Genomic DNA, 9,171 nt, shown 5'->3' with positions numbered 1-9,171 from the left:
CCGCCAGGCCCGGCTGTGTTCGCCAGTTCTGAGCGCTGTTCCGCCACCTATGAGTGCGGTTCCGTCACCATTAAGCGCTGTCCTGACACCTCTGAACTCCGCCCTGCCACCGCTGATCTCTGCCTCTCCAGCTCTGGCTACGTCCCGCCACCTCTGATCTCTGCCCCGCCAGCTCCGGCTACGTCCCGCCACCTCTGATCTCTGCCCCGCCAGCTCCGGCTACGTCCCACCACCTCTGACTTCTGTCCCGCCAGCTCCGGCTACGTCCCGCCACCTCTGATCTCTGCCTCGCCAGCTCCGGCTACGTCTTGCCACCTCTGATCTCTGCCCCGCCAGCTCCGGTTACGTCCCACCACCTCTGACCTCTGTCCCGCCAGCTCCGGCTATATCCCACCACCTATGAGCGCTGCCCTGCCACCTTTGATCGTTGTCCCGTCACCCCTGATCTCTGCCTCGCCAGCTCTGGCTACGTCCCGCCACCTCTGATCTCTGCCCCGCCAGCTCCGGCTATATCCCAGCCACCTATGAGCGCTGCCCCGCCATCTCCGAACGCTGTACTGCTACCTCTGAGCGCTACCCCGCCGCCTTTGAGCGTTCTCCTGCCACCTCTGAGCGCTGTCTCACCACCTCCGAGCTCTGCCCCGCCAGCCCCCGCTATATCCAGCCGCCTCTGAGCGCCGTCTCGTCACCTACCGGCGCCGTCTCGCCAGCTCCAGCTCTATTCCGCTAGCTAGCTCTGAAGGCCGTCCAGAACGCAACGTCCCTGCAGGGACGCAGCCGGCATCAGTGATGCAAATCGTTCCCATTTCGCCGGCGATCAGTAGTCGGCCGGAGCGCGCTCGGGCAGCCGGGTAGGCGTACCGAGCAGGCGCATGGCACGCCAGCCTGTGGCACGCTCCGGCAGTCAGGCAAAGCAGGTATCGAGCAGGCGTCTGGCGCGCCCGCCGTGCGCCAGGCGCATCAGCCTGTGGCACGCTCCGACAGCCGGGCAAACGTACCGAGCAGGCGTCAGGCGCGCCTGCCGTGCGCCAGGCGCACCAGCCTGTGGCACGCTCGGGCAGCCGGGCAGATGTGTCGGGCAGGCGTCTGGCGCGCCTGCCGTGCGCCAGGCGCACCAGCTTGTGGCACGGCTCGGTAAAGTTCCGCTAGCTGGTGAGGAGAGTCCTCCTCTTGAAGACGATGCATATGCATGGCTGATGCTGCTGCTGCGGGTGCGGTCTGCGGTGTGAGCCCGAGTTTGGGGACAGCCGGAGAGCGAGTCATCCGCGACACTACCTGGTGAGTGTCTTCGCCAGAATAATAATAATGCTGCTCAAACTTGTTGGGGGCACGATGGATGGTATAACTGCCTACTGTTGGACATGTTTAGGGAGTATTTTGGGATTGTCCCAGATATTCTAAATGAATTTGAAGGCTTCCTTTTACAATTGTTACAAGCCGTCACTAACATCTGGAACATCCTGGATGTTCCTACGCCGCAGAAACCAGTTTTTCAAACAGTTTTTCTTTTTTTCAAACAAACCTTCATCAATGCGCATTGGTGAAGGACAGAAAGTCTACGCCATTGTTAGCAGCGAAAACCAGCCCCAGGAGTGTTAGTTATGATAGGACCACTGAAGAGCGCGTCAGCTACTGGCGCATTTCGCGCTATCGGAGAGTGGTCATTGCTTAGTCACGTGTTTTATTAGTTGTTGAAATTGCTCTTAAATACGAGCTGATTCCTATTGATTAAGCAACGCACGGCAGCAAAGTAGTAAAAATTACATCTTGGCACATCTAGTATATGCTTGTTCCTTGAGTATTGTGATGTGACATAGACTTCGATATAGTTCTAGTCCATATTTTATGAGCAGCGATCCGGAGTCAACGCAACAAAATGGTTGATGCCACTAAGCGCCCGTTGCAAATACCACAGAAATACATTGATTACCTTGATAGGCACGAAGTGCATCGCATGGTAGAGCGAATGTACGAAGAATTGCTGACCAACACGCCGTCAGACCCCCTTGCATTCCTCGTGAACTATTTCAACCAGGAAGGCGCAAAATCCGGAGGTGCCCAAAATTTTCATCCGCAGCTGTGACCAGGGCGAGGAGATGGACTTGGCCATGGCAGTCGCGGCGAAGACTGGGGCCATGGTGCTCTCTCGTCACGAGACAATCTATGACGTCACCGAGAGCAATCCCGACCTCAAGCAGCAGCTGCAGGACAACGGAGGGGCCGTCAGCCCCGACCTCCTCGCTCAGATCATCCTGGCCAAGACGCGGGAGGACGAGTGCGTGCGGTGCGGCTGGGTGCTGACGGGTGCCCCCGACAGTCGCGACGAGGCGGCCCGGCTGCAGGCAGTCGGCGTGCTCGCTGACCACGCCTTGTTCGTGTGCGCCGAGCCCGTGACTCGGCCGCCGCCGGCGCTGTACAGACCACCGCAGGGGCCCGGCGCCGAGCGCCAGCTGTTCGCGCGCCGCGTCCGCCTCATGCTGCCCGACTGCGGACCCGGCGCGCGCGTGTTCGTGACGCGCAACGGCGAGTACGACGTGCGCGAAGACGTGCTGCAGTTTGTCGGCAGCCGCGGCCGCGAGCGGGCGTCGCTCATCCTGCGCGTGCTGCTGCTGGGCCTGCCGGGGTCGGGCCGGCGTACCCAGGCGGCGCGTCTCGTCGCCCGACACGGCCTGGTGCTGGTTCACTGCGGCACGCTGGTTCGCGCCGCGTTTAAGACCCGCTCACCCGAGGGCCAAGCCATTGAGGACGCCATGCAGAGCGGTATGCCCCCACCCGAGGAGCTGGTGCTGTCGCTGGTGCGGAAGCGGCTGCTGGCCGACGACTGCCGGCGGCGCGGCTGGGTGCTGGTCGGCTACCCGCGCACCAGCTTCCAGGCGGAGCTGCTCGCCGACTCGGACACCTTTCCCAACCGCACTGTGCTGCTGGACGTGCCGAAGGACGAGTGCGTGTCGCGGCTGTCGTCGCGCCGCTTCGAGCCCGCCTCCGGCCAGGTGGTGACCCTGACGGACGGGCTGTGCCTGCCGCAGGAGGTGGCTGCTCGCCTGCGGCGGCACCCGCGCGACGAGCCGCGTCGCCTGGCCGTCGACGCCGACGCGCGGGTGGCTGAGCTGCGCGCCGTCGTCGCCCTGCTCGAGCAGCACGTACAGACCGTGGACGGCACGCGCGGCGAGGCCGAAGTGGCTGAGGCCATTGAGAAGATCACCGTGTTCCAAACGCCTAAGTTCCTCCAGTGATGGGGTTAGTCCCCTCTTAAAAACATCAAAAGCACCGGCGCTTGACGTTTGTGATCTCTCCTGTGTCCTCGCATGAAGCGATCACATTTGTGAAATGGCCGGCGTCTGTCTCGCGGGGTCTGTGCTTGGTCTGGCGCCCGTAATGCCAGCAAAAGACCATCGGGAGCGTCCTCCAGGATAAAAGCTGGCAAATCTGTCTGTAATTGGAAAGCCGGTTGGTGTATTAGTTATTCTAAAAACAAAAAAACGAACGCAAGTGACGGAGCGTCCCTGGAATCAGCGTGTGTGCATGTGAATCCATGGATGGCCTAGTTTTCTCATTTTGCTACCACTTCTCGCAAGGTACCGGCGCACTCAATCGCCATTTTCGCGAACCTGTAGTGGTCCTAAGCGACGGGCGCCTCGTCCTAGTTTGTAAGCGTTTGCTGCATGGAGGTAAATATCGGAATGTATTCCTCCCCAGAATGCAGTTGGCTACCTTCCAAAATTAAGTCGAGAAAAATCATTACAACATTGACCTGGCCCGTGTTCCTTTTGGTTCCTTTTCTGCCCTAAAGAACTCTACCTTCTTGCATAAATCATGATTACAGTCAGCGATTTCCTCTGTAACTAGGTACTGGAGATGCACTAAACGTTCGTTAATGGTAGTCCTCAAACGTGACCAAGAGAGCCTTAACCTCCCCGACGAAAATGCATGCGCTAGGTGTTTCGCGTCTCGAGTCTTGGAAGTATGGCTAGTCATGGGCCATTGGTGCGGCTGATCAAGCCGATATGGTGGACCGATCACCGTGTGATGTTCAAATCAATTCGTGCTCACCGCTGACCGTCACCAGTCCTGTCCTGGTTTCGGGCCAAGTCCGTTTATCACAGCGGTGAGACGATGTGTTTGAATGTCGTTTTGCTTAAGTTCTCAAAATGTGCACGCATACAGGTTGGCCAGAGCTTTCCGCAGTAGTTTCCTGTCGAATGAAGCCTGCTTTCTGTCCCTCTCCTTTGGAGTGAATTCATCCCTAAGCATGTGATTGTAAGAGCAGTTGTGGCTTTTCTGACATCCACCATCATCGGCAAAATGTGCCAAGAAGTCAGTTTTTCCATGTCACTTGATTTGCTTTGGCAGTTATGCGACGCATTAAATGGGATGTTTTTTGACGTCAGAGACGTTATCGACAACTCATCTCTTCATGCGTTATGTTCAGCTGTGGCTAGAGCTTCTCCAATCGGTTTTCTAAATGTAAAAACTGGATGAGAGTACTGGCGATGCACTGTAGGGCATTGGAGCTCCGAAGTCGACGAAAGACATCTGCACCGCAACACTGTCGGAATGAGAAAAAAGACAAGGCAAGGGATGGTAGAAAGGGAGAGGCGGTTAGCTTGCCAGAGATAGCCAGAGAGGATGAATAAGATGGGGCAGAACAGATATAATTGTACGAAACGCATACGGGACAAGAGAAGAAGGACAGGACAGAGCTTTTTGGGGAAAACTGAAGGAAAACTGTTGTGCTGTTGCCATGGACATCGGTGACGATCCTCCAGCTAAAATGTAAATAGCAGCGTTTACCGACAATAAATGAAGCACTGGCCTCCATCATTCACGTCCAAGTTCCCTTCCAATTGGCGCGGATATAATTCGGAATAAAATCGCCGGTGCAAAGCGCACGTATTCGCAAGAAAAAACTAGAGGACCGTGAATATTTTTTTTATAAAAACCACTGTTGAAACAAAAATGGTTTCCCTGAAACTGTTATCAACGGCTTCAGAGCGTCATCAGCAGACAGGATTTCATTCAGAAGGCCAAGGTGGGTCGCATAGATGTAATCTCAAAACAATGTTTACTATTGAGCAGTATTATTTTGCCTTTTCAGTCAAGCAGTCTTTCGGCTTTTTTGTTTCTATACGTGCTTGTTTTGTTTTAATTCGGAAAACCGTTTTAGGCTCGGAATCCTAGTTTGAAGCCTCGGGGCCCTTTCTATCGTCTTATAGACCTACGGCGTTCACAACCGTAAAAAGTACTGATACCCTGCCGTCTGCAGAGAAATTTATGGCCCCAAAAGATAGTTTTTGGCTACGACAACGCGCAAACGTATCATCTATGCAAATTGTCACTTACGATAAATGCTTACGAAATTTTGCGTGCAAACTCTTGTTAAAGGTATCTAAATCATGGCAAACGTTTCCACGCGAACAGCTGTGCACGCACCTTATACATACAGCTTTTTGCACTCGAGTATTTTGCATGCAGCCCTTTACATACGAACTTTTGTCTCGACGAGCTTTTGTCAAAAAGAATGCTTCACATACGTACTAAATAACATATAAATGTTTTTTGCTAAATTTTCGACAGGAACTTTTGCGTACGTTCTTCTACCATACGACGTTTATAGGTACGAGCGTTGACTTACAACAAATTACGTACATTATGCATGCATACGCCATGTTTCATACAAACCTTTGTCCTAAAATCAATGATACGTTTTCACGGCAGCGTTGAGGCCCGACCCTTCCGCAGAGCGGCGTAACGAGCGCACCGGTAGAGGACTCTGCTGTCGGCCCAAAACGCATCGACGCAAATACGCATCGCTAACTGCGCTGATGGTGTGTACAATAAGGACTATACTGAGCACACTACAACTGAATATCATGCTTGGTATCGGCAAGACAGGGCTTCAACTCTTGGTTTCTAGGCATTGGAAGAGATTCCCGTTTGCCTCGCTATGCAGGCGAGGGGATGGTGTCGGTGGCAATGGCTCTGCAGGCAGAGGCCCGGCGTTGGTAGCGTAACCGCGGCAGCTGCGTTAAAGGTCAGGTGACGTAAGAGGGCAGGACAGGCCGTCAACAGCTTTCGCCACCAGATTCTACCTTTGACCTGAATGATAGGGGTCAAGTCTCACACAGCAAGCACTGTTTGGTGTCAGCTCTGATCCATTTCATGCATACATTATAAAGGTTCCGATCATTTTTTAATGTATGTGCAAATTCATAAAAAGGTAGGGGCATTGCGTTAACATGTACCCCACGATCGGAAAGCACAGGCACCCTTAAATGGAGCATTCCATATTTGTATGGCGTTTTGAACTGAAATCGCTGACTTGAAGGCACTCGGTATAGTTTACAGCCCTGTCTTTTTTAATATCTAAATTCCTTTAGTTTCCGAGCTACATGCTCTAGAAGATGTGTTAACTATTTCGGGGAGAATATTTCATGGTCACGCGGGCATACATGACGCCATAAAAAGGTCATTCAAATTCTCCCATTCCATTTGTCATGCGGCGATCGGGGCAAAGAAAATAATTGTCGAGTCGTTGATATCCGGCGTTCCGTGAGCACGATTTCCAGATAAGATCTGTAAAAGCACCACGCTTTTGCGCTGAATTCGGCGGCCACCTATGACATCTACCGCGCTCACAATCACTGGTGCAAATAAAAGAACGTTTGTGATTGGCTCAGTGGGCTACGGCCTGTCACCGAGAAGCTGGTTGGTTAAAGCTTGAGCCAGTGCGTCACATGAATAGGTGTGCTACTCCTATTCCCAATGCCGGAATGCGCCTCGAAAAGAGCGGATCTGGGCAACGCTGCAGGGAAGAAATCAAAGCTATAGTTTATATATTTCTAGATGAGGCAGTATCAATAGCCCTATTCCTCGTACAATAGACGGGAGAATGGAGAGATAGATGGGATATTTCGGCTAAGTGCCTTTATCGAAACGAACATTGGTAGCAAATTGAAGAAAACTGACATTACTGATGAATTCGTGCGCTGTAATGTAATAAACAGTGAGTGAAAAGAACAAAAAGGTGCGATGCCACCTTTAAGACGTGTCATGCAAGATTGACAGCACCCATGCGAAAGAAGGGAACCTGTAACGTCTGCTAAACGAAAGAAATTGAATGCGTCGGAGGATTAAACTCTTATCCATGTGCTTCACTTCAGCACCGTCGTGAGTCACACTCAAATCGTGATTCGTTCCCGTGTGTCGCGTTCAGTCCGGCATTCCGGTAATTTGTTGGTAAATATTTCGTCCTGGCAACGCAGTTATCACGTGCGCTTTGGACTCATGTATTTCGGTTAGGAGCACTTCGGACTGAATGGCCAGTTATTTCCTGTAGACCAATAGCATCGCCTCACGGCGACTCACATTGCCATAGGCCTGGTCCGAGCGTGGTTCAAGCTATGGTGCAATTTTACCATACGCCCAATTTTTATTGCCCAAGATCGGTATGTAAGCGGGAACAGGCTTTTGGCTCCGAAGCCGAGTTCAAAGTCAGGGTCACGACATGACGTCGAAATCGGCGTTGAAGCCAGTGGCTCTGGAGTTCGGACGTTGACAGTCGACTCCAAAGTCAGCAGGTCATTTTTCCAATAACGCTGGGTTCGAAGCCGTTTAGTTGGGACGTTTCCATTGCGGAGCCTAACCAGAGCCATTCAACTTAAAATAAAGACCCCGAAAGCCACAGCCGAATGTAATGCACAAAGTTGTTTTGCGAAATCCAAATAACTTTTTCCGTTTGTCTAAGCTGCAAGATGTCATCACAAATCATAATTTTGGTTCTACAAAGTAATTGAGGCGGGGTTTAGGCATTGCAGATGGGTGATTTCGCAGGCTGTCGCCCTTACGTGTGTATTGTGCACGCCTGACAACGGCCGAAGAATTAACCGGCCGAAAACTTTTTGTATATACTGGCACGCCAAGATAACAATAGTCCGACTCCGAACAATGGCAATGGTTCAATCCGTGTTGATAATGCCTCGTCACAATTTTTCTGCCAACCCAGAACCTGCGGCTTCGCGAAGTATGAGCCGAAGTCGGCTTCGGCCCCACACCTAAGCCACATGTGCATTTCCTGAAGTTAGTGCTCGCAGCCTACCGAGAGCAAAAGAAAGCTGGAGAGGGTGTCCCCCCCCCCGATCAAAATTCCTGGATCCGCCCCTGTAGCCAAGAGGCAGTCTCAAAAGCAGAGCCTGTGTGATAGCCAACGTCCTACATACGCTTTTATTATATCTTAGCAAATAATGGGGGTCCAAGCCAACACTGGGAACAGCTCAACATTGGGGCGGGGGGGTGCCGAGTACTCGCAAATGAATACAAATTGACTACCCGTCGCTTCCAGCGCAACAGCAAAAATTGCACTTCCGGCAGAAATGTCTGAGGAAGAAATGTCAAAAATGCCTGTGCTTATCAAAAATGTAGCAAAAGTGGAATGTTACGGTCTAAAAGAACAGCAAAGGGAATCACAAAGATCAGGTACAACTTCGCGTAGAAGTCAGGACCCGCCGACATCAATCCAAAAGTTGGCCCAGGAAGTTGGTACGAATCCAACAACCGTATGGGTAGTTTTAAAAAATGATCTCCAACCTTCTTCCTATGGAATGATCATCCCCAAGGACCTGGCAGAATCCCGAAAATCAGTTGAGCATGGGATTTGTCAGCTGCGTGAAGACGGTGGCAAATGGTTTGCGCGCCACTGGACAGGCGCGCGTCCTCTACCGGACTCACACCGCGTCGTTAGTGCGGCCGTCGTCCGCCAGGCGCCGGGCCGACGCGACCATCTTGACATCGCGCTGGCAGCTGGCTGGGTCACGTGCTGTTGCCGGCCGACGGTGACCAACAGCTGACTGGGCGGCGGGTGGCCGTACCGCCGCCGTCTACGGCGCTATATCGGGGCGGACGGTCAAGGACGAACGGATCAGCTGCCTCCTCGCCTATCGGAACAGAAAGTCGGGCGATAGCGAGAGGCGGCGTTAAAACTGTACGATGCTAACAGAGCTGTATTTTAATATTTCCCGAAATAACGACAACACTGCAAAACTGAAGCGCCTTCTTCCCTCTACACGCACTGCGTGTTCGATAATCGTACAACAGGATATTGAACAAGGTTTTTTATTCGAGCCCTTTCGACCAGAAATGATCATTTCAGGGCTATGGGATGGATGAAAATGGTCA

General features: G+C 52.6%; 1 protein-coding gene across 1 annotated transcript; it reads left to right on the top strand.

The window, feature by feature from the left end:
* Positions 1-1,744: 1,744 nt before the first annotated feature.
* Positions 1,745-4,841, top strand: LOC119106469 (adenylate kinase 8-like). Its single transcript, XM_037230113.1, is given in 2 exon segments — positions 1,745-2,071; positions 2,073-4,841. Coding segments are annotated over 2 exon segments (1,356 nt in total). The 5' UTR covers positions 1,745-1,876; the 3' UTR covers positions 3,234-4,841.
* The last annotated feature ends 4,330 nt before the right edge of the window (positions 4,842-9,171 follow it).

Source organism: Pollicipes pollicipes, unplaced genomic scaffold, assembly GCF_011947565.3.
Source record: "Pollicipes pollicipes isolate AB1234 unplaced genomic scaffold, Ppol_2.1 Scaffold_6138;HRSCAF=7277_pilon_pilon_pilon, whole genome shotgun sequence".
Lineage (NCBI taxonomy): Eukaryota > Metazoa > Arthropoda > Thecostraca > Pollicipedomorpha > Pollicipedidae > Pollicipes > Pollicipes pollicipes.
Note: the sequence above shows the minus strand (reverse complement) of the source record. Positions and strands in the feature narration are given on the sequence as shown.